Raw genomic sequence first — 16,510 nt, 5'->3', positions numbered from 1 at the left:
ATTTTCCTTATGTGTGATATTAATGATATTGTTCTATAATTTCCACATTCAGTTGAATCACCTTTCTTGGGAAAAGGCATAAATATGGATCTCTTCCAGTAAGTTGGACAGGAAGCTGTCTTCCATATTTCTTGGCATAGACGAGTAAGCACCTAAGCAGTTTTCTTTAATTTCTCCAAATTACTGTGTCCTTGTCTGTAAAATGAAAAACACATGATATGTGGTTTATAAGGCTTTTATGATGATTAAATAATAAATGCCAATAAAGAATTTAACACTATTCCCAGCACATAACCATTACCATGGGGTTGATTTCAATACACAGTACCACTATAATATAGAGTAAAATAGCCCTATAGGGTTTCCAAAGCTAAAATCTTTAAAAAAAACAGACTTCCACATCTTTCTTCTTTGAGTGACTGATTACCATCTGAGTGCTTAACCACTGCAGAAACAGGGCTTTATTGCTCAAAAACAGGAAAAGAAAAAATTGCTGTGGAGTCAATTCTGACTCGTAGAGTCCCTAGAGGATAGAATACAACTGCTCCATAGGGTTTCCAAGGCTGTAATGTTCACAGAAGCAGACTACTACATCTTTGACTGTCGGAGATGTTGGTTGGTTTGAACTGCTGACCTCCAGTTAGCAACCCAGTGCTTAAGCACTGCACAACAAGGGCCCATCAGATAGAATGCCATTAATCAATGGTAGCTATAAATAGAAATACCCACTTAATGACACAAAGCATTTTAAGAAACACTAAATAACTCCTGTAATGCATGGACGCTAATATCGGCATGTATATTACCCAGGTCATTCTAAGTTAAAGGCATTGAGTGAACCTAGGTTGAGGAGCACTCAAGAGAATGAAAAATTTGGAAATGCATCTGAAGGTAGGGAGCAGGCTGGGGTTGAAAATGAGCAGAATTTCCTGCATTAAATATTTCTAAACCTGGCTACCAATGACACTAAATAGTATCCCAAGTTGCAAACAGAGGTCTCATCAAGAAATATTACTGTAGAGCCTGTCCTGGAACAGATGCAGAAAGACAGACAAAACTCCTTCCTGTGAAAAGCAGTCAGTTTTAGAGTCAGGAAGGTTTCCTAGAATCACTAAGCATGGAGGTCCCTAGGGAGGCACTGAACAGGTGGGGAAACCATAGCTTCTGAGAGGAAACCATTTCCTGACTCCTTCCCCTGCACCTGCCAACAAGATGGGCCACTAAGCTGAGTGGGTCCTGAATATCCCCTACAGACCATCTGGCTACTGGCCCCCTGCAGGGAGGTTTGTGTCTGGGCTCACACCGACTTCCCCTCACTGTGCCTCTTGCACAGTAATACATGGCTGTGTCCTCAGGATTCACAGAGGTCAGTTGTAAATAAACTTGGCTCTTGGAGGTATCCCTGGTGATGCTGAGCCGGGACTTCAGAGCTGGGTTATAATATGTGCTTCCACTACTAGCTATTGCACCAACCCCTTCCAGCCCCTTTCCGGGAGCCTGGAGGACCCAGCCTACAGCATAGCTGCTTAGAGAGACTCCAGAGACAGAACAGGTGAGGGACAGGGTCTGCGAGGGCTTCACCACTCCTGGGCCTGACTCCTTCAGCTGCACCTGAGACAGAATACCTGGGGACAAAGAGAACCACAGCGAGTCATGTGCTCAGAAGCAGCATCCCCAGACCTTCTTGTCTGAATCTCTGAGACACTCACCTCTGGGAGCTGCCACCACAAAGAGAAAGACCCATAGGTGCTTCATGTTCCCGTGGATGAGATTCATGTCTCCCGGATAATGTTCTCCCACTCGAAGAGGAACCTGAATTTAAGTCAATGTGTGCTGTGAGTTCATCTGGCTAGCTAACAGGGATTTGCATGTGGGAGGTGTATTTGCATGTGCGAGGTGAAAAAGAGTGAAGGGAGGCCCCTTTCTCTAGCATTCTGACTGGATAAAGGATGTTGGCTGGTCCTTTGGGAAAACAGTCCTCTGCCTGGGTCTTTCATTCACCAAGCCCAGGGTTGTCTTAATAAACAAAGCACTCCATTCAGTCAGCATATTTCAATGTTGTAGAACTTACCTCTCAGATTCCAGGGACAAAGGCCAAAAGCCTTGGTAAAATAATTTTTCATCCCACCAGACACTCTCTTCTTCACGCTTTTTCTCTACATGAGCAACAGAAGTGTTCCTCATGAGATTCCTTTCCTCTAATTCATGACCTGAGGAGTATAAAAACTGATGCAGTGGGTGGGCTGCTGATAATACAGCTTATCTTTGGTCTGCTTGGCACTGCCCTGAAGCCCTCTACTCTCACCCTGAGATGCAGTATGTTGTAAAGATTTATTTCTTCACAGTCTTTTTCTATTTTTTAAATCCTCTCTCTTGGGCCTGAATTTCGTCATGGCATTTTACACAGAAAACTTTCTTTCTTCTTTGATTATTTCCTTCTGTCTTTGGCCAGATGCACACACTATCTATGCACCATTTCTCCTGAATTCTGGAATTTCTAATTTGAACTCTTAAATTTTGACATATTGTTTTTAATAGAAAAAAATACACGAATGCCAAGAGGAAACGAGTATGTAAGCCTTCCTCTACTCAAAAGACAGAAAAGCAAGGGTCTTGTGGGGGAGATTTGTGATAATGATGCCTACCCAATATCTCACAGAGTTGAACATCAGAACCATTTCCTTGTCTTGAAAGCGTATTAGAACACCAGTCTGAAAACAGAAATGCAAATTTCTGCTTAGGATCATGAAAGCTCTTCTCATCACCTGCCCCGTGCCCTATGGTTCCCAGATCTGCATCTCCCAAGGGTGGTATTTCAGTGACCCTGAAATTCAAGTTTAGGGAGAACACATATATTAATGTTTACCAAGAGTTGGAAGGAGGTGTAGAAGGGAAGTGACCGTTTAATGAGTTCCCGGTTTCCACTTCGGGTGATGAGTGTGTCGTGGAACTAGAAAGAGTTGATTGTTGCACAACATTGTGAATACACTAAATGCCGCCGAGCTATAGACTTCAAAATATTTAATTTTACATTATGTGAATTTTATCTCTTTTTTTACAAAAAGACACACAAAGGACCCATAGGTAGAAAAAGGCGTGTATAGAAAATTTTCTTTTCTGGAAAAAGTCATAGGACTCTAGAAGCAAACAAACAAAAAAAAACCCAAAAAACTTGTTTTTCCTTCATCACAATGGGAACTGCTTTGAAAGTCATCCTTGTTAACGTGAAAAGAGATTGATGATTGTGTGCACACTCCAGTATACAATGTGAAAAAAAAAGTTTTTTTTTGTTTGTTTGTTTGAAATTAAGAGAAAATAATACAGTCCTCCAAATTGTAAATTGGTTTCCTGTGAATCTGTTGCTGGGCAGTTCAAGTAAAGCTAACTCAAGGCCCAGTATGAAAGTCCATTTTTGCTCAATACTACACATGCTCCTGGTTCTGGGTCTGTGCTCTGTGGTCTCAGCAACCCCTCCTGTTGCCCTGTAGGCAGATTTATGTGCTTACATTTTCTTCCGCTCATTGTGTCCCTGGCAGAGTCATACATGTCTGCGTTCTCAGCAGTACCAGAACTTAGCTATAGGGATACTTTTTATTGGACATGACTGGGTAGATGACTAGTCAGCCTTGGAGAGACAGTGCATACTCTCTGTACCACCCAGGCCTGTAGTACATACTTTCTACTCACTGAAGGCCTCACTCTGGAGTCTGCCTGATCCAGTTCCAAGTAGCAGTAGTTCAGGAGACTGAGTCAGCAGAGATGGTGCAGGTGAGGGGGAGGGTATTTGAGTAACTCACTACCTAAATGCCTGACTCTTTCAGCTACACCTGGGACAGAACTCACCACACCCATTGCCCCTGAGTCCATAGTAAGTTATAGTGGTTCTATAGGGCAGGGTAGAACTGCTCAAATGTTATTCAAGGCTCTAAACACTATGGGATCTGACTGGCATATCTTTCACCAGAGGAGCCACTGGTGGGTTCAAACTACTGAACTTCTGGTTAGCAGCTGAGTGCTTAAACACCATGGCTCCAGGGCTCTGATCCGACACCTGGAGATGAAAGGAAGAAAGCACATTAAACACCTTGTCCCCCTGTGAATTCTCTGCGATCCACTTTACTTGACAGTGACCTCATGGAAGACCCACCACCACTAGAAGGATAATGAGGAAGGAGGCAGGCATTTCTGGAGCAAGGTCAGCCTAGCTCAAGAGGCTCTGGAGTCCCCTGGCAGGGAAGATGCATTAAAACAGGAAACCACACAAGGTATTTGACTGTCAGTGTCACTGGCTGATAAAAGGTCTGAAGACCATGAACACCTGTTGGATGAGCAAGGGCTGAAGCTCCACAGGGAATTCCTCCAAAGCTAATTCCTGAGTCAAGTTAGATGCAAGCAGGTAACAGACGTGCAAGTGATGGCAGCCACACGTGTGAGTTGAGTTTGAGACTTCCCATATTACAGCATTTGCTATCTTACATCAGTCACTGCGTCCCAATGTACCTGCATTGATTGATTCACTCTCATTCATTCCTTTGGAGATCTGAAGGCCAGACACAAGAGGCACTCTTACACATCCCCATCACCAGGAACCAGGAAGACCCAGTGACTGTCACTCAGCTCAGTTCCTTGTACTCCCTTGTATCCTCCCACCCCCCATGCAAATCTCCCTTGGGGCTTTCACAGCTATGTAGGTGCCAGGCTGATGTGTGTGGTGGTCTTCATCCTTCAGATGGTCAATTAGACAGTGTTGACCCTCCTCTGCCTGCTGGTTGCTTCTCTGGGTGTCTCAGGGGCTCTAGGACCTGCAGAGTCCTCGATGGAAGAGACTCACCATGATGTCCTTCTCCCCAGATGCTTTCTCCAAGCTGAGACTACAGATGTCAGGCCCAGGGCTGGTGAAGGCCTCTCAGAATCTTTTTCCCATCTGTTTGTTTCTGGATTCTCTGTCACAATCAGTGGTTACTCCTGGAACTAGATCTGCCTGCCTCAAGGAAGTACTGCAGTGGTTCCTGAAAATGTTCTATAACAGAGGCACAGCCAGTGCTCTATCTCTGAAGTGTCAACTACCCATTTCCAGAGACATGTCTAAAATTAGTTCTCCCTACAGCTGAGCTTTATGGCTGCCAAGGACTTAGCCATGTATTACTGTGTGAGAGTCACAATGTGGGGAATCAGTGCAAGCCCAGACACAAACCTGCCACTGGGAGGGGACTGGGCTGCAGGGGCACTTAGGGCCACCAAACGGAGGAGGTGCAGGGAGAGGTCAAGGAGGTGTTCTTGTGACCACCTTGGGCTTCTTCCCCTTCCAGCCTGTTTTCTACAACCACCTTCCTCTCCTTTATTTCAGTCACACTGAGACATTAGTGTCATTCATGGCCGGCATCTTTTTTCTAATCAAGGGGTGCATGAAGCCATTCAACACAGGCTCTCTCTCCCTTTACTTCTTTCATTGGCTTAGTTCTAGGTTTGACTTTTTCTAGCTCATGTGAATGACAGCAGCCAAGATTCTGGCTTGCTCAACTATCCCATTTACAAAGGCACACGACAGGACCATGTTGACCTGTCAAGAACAATTGTACCACCTTTGTATAGTTGAACAATTTGGAAATCTGGTGCTCAGGCCAGTGTTCTGTGCACAGAAAGTGAGGTGAGGTAGGGTTAACACATGCAGAGAGGCAGGAGGAGCCTGGGCTGCAGGAGGTGCTCAGCATGCAGGAAGCACAGGGAGGGCAGGTGGAAAGCTGTACAAAACCAGTCACAGCCATAGAGCTGGAAACTATTTCTGCAAAGCTGAGAGCTGGGCTGCTGCTTCCAACTAACTTACTCAGCATTTCAATAAATAATTATCCTGACTTCTTTTGTGTGAAACTCTAAATCCAAAAGAAAGTGGAATCATCTTTAGTACTTTATGGTTTAATTAGAGGACATATAAATCCTAGTAGGGTTAAGGAAAAAAAGTTATGAAACAACAATCTGTAGATGTGGTCTCATGATCAAGTTAATCTATTTCAAATATGCAGTAGAGCCCACAACCAGTTGTGAGCCACGGGAGCTTGGTTCCAGGAACTGGAACACACATTGAGGACAGTAAATTAAACACCACATAGCACTTACCCTACATTAACTTATCATGAAATGACTTATAATGGAGTTTACTCCAGGCAGTCAGAGACCTGGCTGTTTTTGTCAGTGGCTAGAGGCTGAAAACTGTGGCGATCCCATGACCCATGCATTTGAGGCACAGCAGAGTAGGCTGGATAGTTGGGCCTGATAGGTCATTCACTATGGCCAGAGAGCCTTCCTCTAAGTACAAGGGTCTCTGGATACTAGATTTCCAGTGCACACTCAATTACCCCTGTCAGCATTAATGATGCCCAAGTAGAAGATATAAGGTCAGTATTAGAACTCATTTTGGTAGTTGTTATCACCGAGGAAACATTTACTCTTCAGGAAATGTGGTATTTGTTGTTGTTAGTTGCTGTTGAGTCAGCTCTCAGTCATGGAAACCTTGAAAAGACATACAGGAATATAATATAAAGTCGAACTCAGAGTTCTCAGGCAGATTGCTTCAGCATCTGATATATATTTAAAAAATTATTAAAAACGGGCCCTTCTCTCATTAAAATCATGCCAGAACAAACGGGAAAAAAGACAGCCCTGAAAACATATACATACAAATATAGACACACCAAAGGATTCATATTACTATGCACACAATAATGCACACAGTAATGTGAATGCATACTAACACACAGACTCACGTAAAAACATTTGCACACTAACACATATGCTAACATACCCAAGTGTACTAAGTCACACAAACACAAATACTAACACATACTTTAATGCACCACATTACCACAATACTCACACAAGCAAACATGCACACATTACCCACCTGCACTAATAGAAACATACAGATGCATTAACAAAAATTTAACACACCTAGAAACAGATACTAACACACACTGACATTATGACAGTAGAGAAAACAAACATTAGGACATATGCTACTACACACATAACAACACACACTAGCCCTTATAATAATGCACTTACATTAACACACACAAGCACATGCATACATAGTAACACACACCAACACGCATATACACACATACACAATTATAAGAACAGGAAGGTCTGTGGGAAAGATATTTTCTGTGAAGGTAAAAGAAATATCACACTAATTTAAGAAATCTTTTCCTAGGCTTCTATGCTTCTTCTCAACAGATGGGCCCTATGATCTGTGGACCCTCAGCACCCCCTGAAGCCCTACCTCTCCCTATAGCAAGATTCTTGTCTGGTCTCCCACTGCCTTTCCTTCAATATATCTCTTGTAGGATAATACATGATCTTGTCCACAGCAGTCACAGAGGTCAGTTGCTGGGAGAACTGGTCTCTGGCCATGTCTCGAGAGAAGAAGAGTCTTTGCTAGAAGGCCAGGTTGAGGTATGTTCACTACTTAACTTGTAGTGAGCTCTGTAGGTGCACTGGGCAGAAGGGCCTATGTGCAGACCAGGGGCACAAGGCAGGAAGGGTAGTGAGCCTCGTGGAGGAACTTTAATACCTGGAAGAAACAGACCCTGCTTCTTCCAGTCCTTGTATCAATATTCACACTTTCATTAATCCTTCAACTTTCCTTCTCTCATTTATTAATTCTTACATTTATACATTCTACATTCATGTATTTCATGAAAATAACATGACTGGACATGTCAATAGAGCTGCCTTCAGAATGATTCGCAGAAGGCACAAGATCACCATGAAGAGAAGGACACTCTTTACCCCAGGGGGCAGGTTATACAGAAAAAAACTTCTGAAAGCTGCCCTCCAGTGGTGATGTGTCATTGAATCCTGAAACTGGGGCTGAGATCCTACAAATAAAAGGTGGTGGAAAGTACAGCACATTTCTGTCCTTCCTCACTGTGTGACCCTGAGGATTTGGACTTATACCTCTCATACTCAGTCTGAAGAGATATAAACTGGGAATCACGGAAGTAACTTCATGTGTGAACTTTATAGTAGGAACCCAGTGATGTTAGATATTATTATCACCGTAATTAGTTTTGTAAGCACCCACTGGGAAGGAAAGAGCACTTCCATGAGCCCTTATCTAGGAACATTGGGATTGCACAAGGAACACCTGCTCTGGTCCTTTCCTGTGTCACCTGTGTTACTGTAGCATGTCTGCTCACCTCAGCCCAGTGGCCTTACTCATACATTGATGGCTTTAGACCCATATGTTTCTTATAACTCCTTTTGTCCACATAACTGAATAAACAGAGCCCCCAATATATCACATCTTTAACTTACTGTTCACTATTCGTTAAATAAACTAAACAATAAACCATTCCCATCCCTGAATGTAGGCAATAGGAAAGTCCCTAGAAATAGGATGAGGTGATTAACAGAAAAAATTGGGACCATCTGGATAGGAGCTAGAAAAGCAGGTTGACCTGCTATGGGATTGTGGAGTAAAAGATGAAACATCTGACATCCAGGTCCTGATGGTTCCATTATTCACCAAGGAGGCTCTGGGGCCTGAGTTTGCACAGAGGAAGTAGTGCCTGTCTTCATCTTCAGGGGCTGAGGTACCAGTAGGCATAATGATATAAATAGTTGGCCCTCAAACAAAACAAAACACATATAAAAGAAGTGGGCACATATTTATATGGATGTGCATGGGCTCCTAGGTTCTATTGCTCCCCAGGAAAGAAGAAAGTATTATGTTACTAAGGCTGAAAATCAATTTTGGGAATTGTAGACTGCATTAAAGACAATTATATCCGGTATTATAGGGGCCTTGTGGTACAGTTGTTAAACTCTTGGGAGCTAACCAAAATGTCAGTAGTTCAAATCCACCAACCACTCTGGGGCGGGGGCGGAGGAGGAGATGAGGCAGTCAGTGTTCGTTAAATTTTACAGCTTTGGAAACCCAATGGGGAAGTTCTACTCTGTTGTATAGGGTTGCTGTGAGTTGGAATTGAGTTGATGGCAAGTAGTTATACTTGGTGTCTAGACTGTGTTTAACTTGTTGTCAAAGACTTAGAAGACAGGAGAAACTTGGGAATAAAAATTAAAAGAGATAAAGATTTAAGTAAGATGTTTTTGAAGGTTAATAGTGATGAACTCACTGAGGGGAACCAGGTATCATGACCAGAGGGAGAATGAAAATGGGATGGTGGATTTTATTTTGAGGATATGGTATTTCTGACTGATGGCTTTACTTCCCCTCTAAGAAGTTTCATAAGAATATTAAAAACAAAGTCTGAACTTTGGGAGTAGACAGGCCAGAAGTTTGCAGAGAAGTAAGAGTCATTGTTGGAGTTGTTGTAAAATGAGGAAGCCTGAACTATCTTGAGAAAGATAGCAGTGTTCCTAGGTAATGGTCAGATCAGTTAAATTAGTTGTAGGTGAGTAGTTCTAGCCAGTGAGGCAGGAGAGATGATCTGTTGGGGCATTCCTAGAGTTGTTCAGAACAGCACTTCAATAGATATGCCCCCTCCTTTCCTCCAACACATTGTCATATCAGAAAAATACACAGTAGTCCAAACTCTTCCACAATACTAAGGACCATAATGCAAAAATAACAGAGCGATGCACCAGGGAGAGTAGAGGGACACATTTTCTCTGCAGAGGACACAAAATGAAGAGCAAAGCCAAGCATGAAGACAAAAACAGGGTATCACTAGAGGAATCTGAAGTCTCTGGTACGCGTAGCAAAAACAAGTTTTTGCCCTGGTAAGCATGAGCTACCCTACCTAGAATCATACAACCTTCTACAACCCTACCTAGATTCATAGAAACTTCTACAATAAAGGTATAGGAGGAGGTAGGGTGTGATCATGTCATAGGGAAAGGTTAATACATAAAATATCGTGAATATCTACTGAACTACTGAGCACATCTGTCTTTCCACAAATAAATAAAGAAATAAAATTGGGGAATACCAAAGAGCAAGAAAACAATCAAAATTAACATAGTATCAAAATGAGATTCACATATGACACCTGTATTGGAAGTATAAAATGAAACATAAAATTGAAACTATAATTAATATGCTAAAAGTTCTAAAGGAAAATTTAGACAGGGTGTGGGGCAATAGGTAGTTTTAATAGAGTTATCTGAGCCATCAAATCTACTCTTATGAATATTTCCAAAGTAGTAGAAGGCAGGGACTCAGATGGATACCTGCACACTAATATTCATGGTAACATTATTCACTTTCTAAAAGTGAAACAATACATGTGTCCATCAACAGATGATTGGTTCTAAAAAGTGGTATCTATTTACAGTGTAATATCATCAGGCCATGAAGAGGAACTAAGTTCTGATAGATACTGTGATATGGATGAATCTTGAAAACATTATGCCTAGTAAAATAAGCCAAACACAAAATGAGAAACATTGTATGAATTCTCTTACATGAAATACCTAGAATAGGCAGAAAGTAGGTTGGAAGTTATTGGAGTCTGGCAGGGGCAGGGAGGAGGATGGAGAGTTATTGCTTGATGGGTACAGAGTTTCTGTTTGGGGTGATGAAATTTTTTAGAAATAGTTTCCTGAAAAATTTTGCCTAAAGGTTGTCAAACATTTTAAATCTAACCAATGTCACTATGTTAACAGGTAAGGTCAGCTAAAGCAAAGTGTTATATACTGAATCGTGTCCCCAACAAATGTGTGTCAACTTGGCTAGGCCATGATTCCCAGGATTTGGTGGTTGTCCACCATTCTGTGATCTGATGTGATTATCCTGTGTGTTGTAAGTCCTGCTCTCTACGATGGTAATGAAATAGGATTAGAGGTAGTTATGGTAATAAGGCAGGACTCAATCTGCATGCTTAGGGTATATCTTGACCCATCTTTTTGAGATATAAAAGAGAGAATGGAGATGCATGGAGGGGGAACTCATGCCACCAAGAAGGAAGAGACAGCGAGCCCTTTGGACCCAGGGTCCCTGTTCTGAGAAGCTCCTAGACCAGGGAAAGACTGATGACAAGGACATTCCCCCAAAGCTGACACAGAGAGAAAGCCTTTCCTAGGAGCTTGCGCCTTGATTCCTGACTTCTGACCTCCTAAACTGTGAGAGAATAAACTTCTGTTTGTTAAAGCCATCAGCTTGTGGCATTACTGTTATAGCAGCACTAGAAACTAAGATATGTTTATAGTACCACAATAAAGTAATGATTAAAAATGCAAATCATGCTGCAACCCAGAGACAGAGAACATCTTGATGAGAGAGTAAGCAGCATTATTTACAGAGGAAGAGTGAAAGAAGTAAAGCAGGCTTATGTTCAAAACCACTGAAGTAATGAAAAGATGGAGTCATGTATCTCATGTTGTGAGTGAACAAAAGTCAGTCTAGAAGTATATACCCTGAGCTTCTGTAATAGGTGATGGGAAATTTTTTGAAAAGTTAATAGTAATAGTTGAACAACATGATAAATCTCTTGCCACTGAACGCTACATGTGAAGAAGATGAAGAAGATTAAGAAGGCAAATTTTTTGTTGCTCATACATTTACTACAATAATTTTTTTTTAAGTAAATGATAAATGACATTTTCTCAGATAGCCAGAAACCGAGAGAAATTATTGCTAGCACAATAACCCTTCAAGAAATAATTAAAAATATTCTGGAAGAAGAGGATTGTAATATAAACCAGAAACCAAAATCTATGCAAAGTGTCAAAAATGGAATAAAGGTTATATTTAAAATTTTATTAGTTTAACTGCTCTAAAAGAAAATACTTTAAAAAAAAAAATAAAAGTAGCTATGTGTTATGGATTGAATTGTGTCCCTCCAAAATATCTGTCAGCTTAGCTGGGCCATGATTCTCAGTATTTTCTGATCGTCAACCATTTTAGGTGATTTTCCTATATGTTGTAAACCCTACCACTATGATGTAATAAAATGGATTAGAGGCAGTTAACTTGATGAGGTCTACAAGATTCGTTAGTGTCTTAAGTCGGTTCATTTTGAGACATGAAAGGCAGAAGCGAGCATAGGGACATGGGGCTTTATACCACCAAGAAAGCAGCAACGGGAGAAGAGTGCATCTTTTGGACCTGGCGTTCCAATGCAGAGGAACTCCTAGTCCAGGGGAAGATTGACAAGAAGGACTTTTCTCCAGAGCTGATGCAGAGAGAGAGCCTTCCCCTGGAGCTGACACCCTGATTTTGGATTTGTAGCCTACTAGACTGTGAGAGAATAAATTTATCTTTGTTAAAGGCATTCACTTGTGGAATTTCTGTTATGGCAGCACTAGATAACTAAGACACTGTTCCTTGTATGTTTGTAGCATATTCAAAAGTTAACTGGGGATTGGGAAAAGGAATTGGAAATTGTTGAAGGGCACAGTCCAACCAGGGTCTGCAACCTTTCCCTGTGGCCCACAGTTGAACCTTGTGCTTAGGACCAGATGCGTCAGCCTGGCCACTTGATGAGATGAGTGTGTGGGCTGACTAAGTTTCCCTGTGCCTCTTGACCCAAAACACATCTCCTAGTAACTAGTGGCCTAGAACACATTCCTTAAGTCTTCCCCTGAGCGCATGTCAACATTCCCAGAAACTGCTTCTGCATATGTGTCACATAGCACCTGGACAACCCCATTTCTATCTCTTTGCTGGATGGAAGGGAATAAAATCCACTGAGTGCAGCACAAAGAGGGGTGTGCAGACTTCATCCCTGTGTCCACTGCAGAATGATATTCACTGGGTATGGGGGACCAGCACCCACTATTGAAACTATCCTTCTTCTGTCTTCTCTTGTCTATGTGAGTAAAGCATTATTCTATAACACGCCTGTGTATAACTTGTGCTTTTTTCTTTTTTGAAATCAGATATTGGCTCAACGCCTGTATAATGTTATAATGCTCTTACACTCTAAAAGAAGGGGCATAAAACAATTTGAAGACAGAGTAAGATTGTTTTTAAAATGCATATTCTAAACGGAAGAGTAACCAATTAAAACGTTTTTCCAAAAAAGAATTAACATGTCAGTTCAGGAGTTATACACAGTGCCATAAAATGCTAAGTTAAAACAGGAGACAGCAGAGAGAAAAAAGGAGCAAAATGAATTATGACAAATATAAAACATCTAGCAAAGTGCTAGATTTTAATCCAAGTATCAGTACTAATTTTGAATAGAAATAATATAAAATTACCAATTAATAACTAATTTACATATTGAATAAAACATCAATACTGGAAATGTTATTTAGGAAAAATCATTTTAAATACACATATGTGGAAAGGTTAAAAGTAAAATATAGAGAAGGATATACCATGAAAACATGAAACAAAAAAAAGTCATAAAAATAACCTTGAGAAGCAATATTATTCTCAGACAGTAGATTCTTATATAAAGGCTGATTATTAGGTATAAGAAGGGCCTTACAAAAACTAAAGTGAACTCTCAAAGGTATAACAGTCCTAAGTCATGGAACTAAAAGAAAAAGACAAAATTTCATTGTATTTGGACACTCCAACATTCCTCCCTCTGTGGTTGATAGCATAAACAGTGAGAAAATAAGTATATTATATATATATTCACTATAACCTTTGGGAGCTGGAACTTGAGGGGACTACCTTGTTTTTCTGGGTCTCGCAAGTGTTCCACCTTTGAAAATGTGCTTACCACTTATTATCACTCTCTATTAAGAATCCTACCTCATAAACACCCAGTGAGTTTTCATTTTCTTACACATTTCAGCCTCATAAAGGTTCTTGCTTTTGAAGGCTTTACTGTATTTGAATAGTGCTACCAACCTGTTAGGAAACCCTGGTGGCATAATGGTTAAGTGCTATGGCTGCTAACCAAGAGGTCAGCAGTTTGAATGCTCCAGGCGTGCCTTGGAAACTCTATGGGGCAGTTCTACTCTGCCCTATAGGGTCACCATGAGTCAGAATCGAGTCGACGGCAGTGGGTTTGGTTTGGTTTTGGGTTTTATCAACCTGTTGGAAACCCTGGTGGCATAGTGGTTAAGAGCTATGGCTCCTAACCAAAAGGTCAGCAATTTGAATCCACCAGGAGCTGCTTGGAATCCCTATGGGGCAGTTCTACTCTGTCCTACAGGCTCAGTGTGAGTCAGAATCTTCTTGATGGTGATGGGTTTTTGGTTTTATCAACCTGTTGGAGCACTGGTGGTGTAGTGGTTTCAAGTTCAGCTGCTAATCCAAAGGTAGGCAGTTTGAATCCATCAACCACTCCTTGGAAACTCTATGAGGCAGTTTTACTCTGTTCTATAAGGTTGCTATGAATCAGAATTGACTCAAAGGCAATGGGTTTGGCTTTTGGTTTTATCAACCTATTTGACCTAACTGCAATTTATAGAACATTCCACTGCTTTGCAATATCACCAATCAAAATATCACCATGGGAGGCGGGACCAAGATGGCTGACTAGGTAGATGCTACCTCGGATCCCTCATGCAACAAAGACTCGGAAAAACAAGTGAATCGATCACTTACATGACAATCTACGATCCCTGAACAGCAAACACAGATTTAAAGAGTTGACCTGAGTGACAGAGATGGAGAACGAACAACTACGGGGAAGCAGTGACTGTTTTTGGAGTCTGCAGCCAGTGTCCCAGTCAGGTAACCTTGGCGCTGGGCTTAGGACTGGGCGCAGGGGAGCTGAACATGACATCTGTGATGGCGCAAACATGGGACGCAGACCTAGCCCCCTGAGCTGAACCCGGGAGGGGGCCCAGCTGTTCCCCGCGGGCGGCACGGCCACACAGCTGGTAGGAGGAGAAGTCCTCAGGAGGCAGTGACTGGTTTTGGAAACGGGAGTGCAGCGTCCCAGCTGGGGAATCTTGGCGCCGGGCTTTGGACTGGGCACAGGGGAGCTGAACGTGGCATCTGGTCACAGTGCAAACACAGGGCACAGCCCTACTCCTCTGAACTACCCCGGGAGGGGCCCAGCCGGTCCGCGGGGGCGCAGCGATGCGGCTGGTGGGAGGAGAAGTCCCTGGGAGACAGCAACTGATTTTGGAGCTGGGAGTGCAGCGTCCCAGCAGAGGAACCTTGACGCTGGGCTTTGGATTGGTAGCAGAGGATCTGACCGCGGCTTCAGCGGGCCAGACCCTCGGGGACAATCTCCACACAGCCAGCACACATAGGCGACACGCCCCTCGGGAATCTCAGATAAAATAGTCATCCCAAGCAAGATAAGCAACTTTGGCTATATTCCAGGGTGCTACTCTCTGCTGTTTTTCTGAACCCTCCCCTCCCCTTCCCAGGTGGCTTCATTAACACTGGAATTTCCTGAGGCAGAGGGAGAACAGCTCCGGCTCCGTGGCTTTGCTTTTCCCATTTTGTTTTTGTTTTTTCTGGTCTTTTCCTAACCCATTCTTCCGGCCTGAGAGAAGCAACCACGAAAAACCCAGGGACCAAAAATCCTTCCCTAATTGGACTAAAAACACAGAACCAGCTCCAGCCAAGCATATATGATCCAAATCTCGGGCTTTCATCCTTACAGGGACCAAGGTGGCGGTTATAACACAAAGGCAGTTCTGATAGGGATCTGACTGCACTTTTTTTAGCAGATTTACTGGAAAAACAATTTTCACAGGTCTGATATCTCTGCTTATTCAACAGAGCCCTAACTGACCCACAACAGGGAACCGAGGGCTGAAGCTCCCCCCAGACCACCTAGCCTCTTGCCTTAGGGGTCTAAGGAGGGTGACACCTACCAATAAGTAGAGGTACTTGCATTGGGGGCCTAAGGTACAGCTGCAGAGTCCTCCCACCAAGGTGCCTTAGGAATAGAGACACACCGACCTCACTGACACATGGGGGAAGCCTGTCAGCATCCTGCCCCCCCCGGAGTGTGAACCCCAGCTGCTAATAGAATCTGGTGCACACAACTATCACCACTACTTCTCAAGGTGGATAGTTGTTAGGGTGCACCACACACTTGATGACCCAAAATCAGATTCTACTCAAGAATAGTGAATAGACTCAGGCATATATATCTGGCAACAGCCGAAACCAGCTGGTAATAGGTCATAAGTAAGTCAAAGGCTACAACAATCAAGACAGCACAATCTAGTAGCCCATCCACGTATATTGAAAGAAAACAAAACAAGATAAGACTCAGTGAGCAAATATAGAAAAAAGCACTACTATATCTTAGTGATGGCTTGGAGACAGCAGTCGATATCAAACCACATAAACAAATAGACCATGACAGCTTCTACAACCCCCCAAAAAAAGAATCAAAATCTTTCCCAAATGAAGATACAATCCTGGAATTATCAGATACAGAATATAAAAAACCAATTTACAGAATGCTTCAAGACATCAGGGATGACCCCAGAAATGAAATAAGGCAAACTGCAGAAAAAGCCACGGAACACACTGATAAAACTGTTGAAGAACTCAAAAAGATTACTCAAGAACATAGTGGAAAAATTAATAAGTTGCAAGAATCCATAGAGAGACAGCATGTAGAAATCCAAAAGATTAACAATAAAATTACAGAATTAGACAACGCAATAG

At 42.4% G+C, this 16,510-nt stretch overlaps 1 protein-coding gene across 1 annotated transcript in view; it reads right to left on the bottom strand.

Annotated features, from left to right (window-relative positions):
* LOC135228392 (uncharacterized) overlaps nucleotides 1-16,510 on the bottom strand; it is a 61,615-nt gene that overhangs the window by 21,259 nt on the left and 23,846 nt on the right. The window contains 3 exon segments of the mRNA XM_064274170.1: nucleotides 1,318-1,566; nucleotides 9,231-9,235; nucleotides 11,355-11,387. Coding sequence (XP_064130240.1) covers nucleotides 1,318-1,566; nucleotides 9,231-9,235; nucleotides 11,355-11,387 — 287 coding nt within the window.

The sequence above is a fragment of the Loxodonta africana genome, chromosome 21 (assembly GCF_030014295.1).
Source record: "Loxodonta africana isolate mLoxAfr1 chromosome 21, mLoxAfr1.hap2, whole genome shotgun sequence".
Taxonomy (NCBI): domain Eukaryota; kingdom Metazoa; phylum Chordata; class Mammalia; order Proboscidea; family Elephantidae; genus Loxodonta; species Loxodonta africana.
Note: the sequence above shows the minus strand (reverse complement) of the source record. Positions and strands in the feature narration are given on the sequence as shown.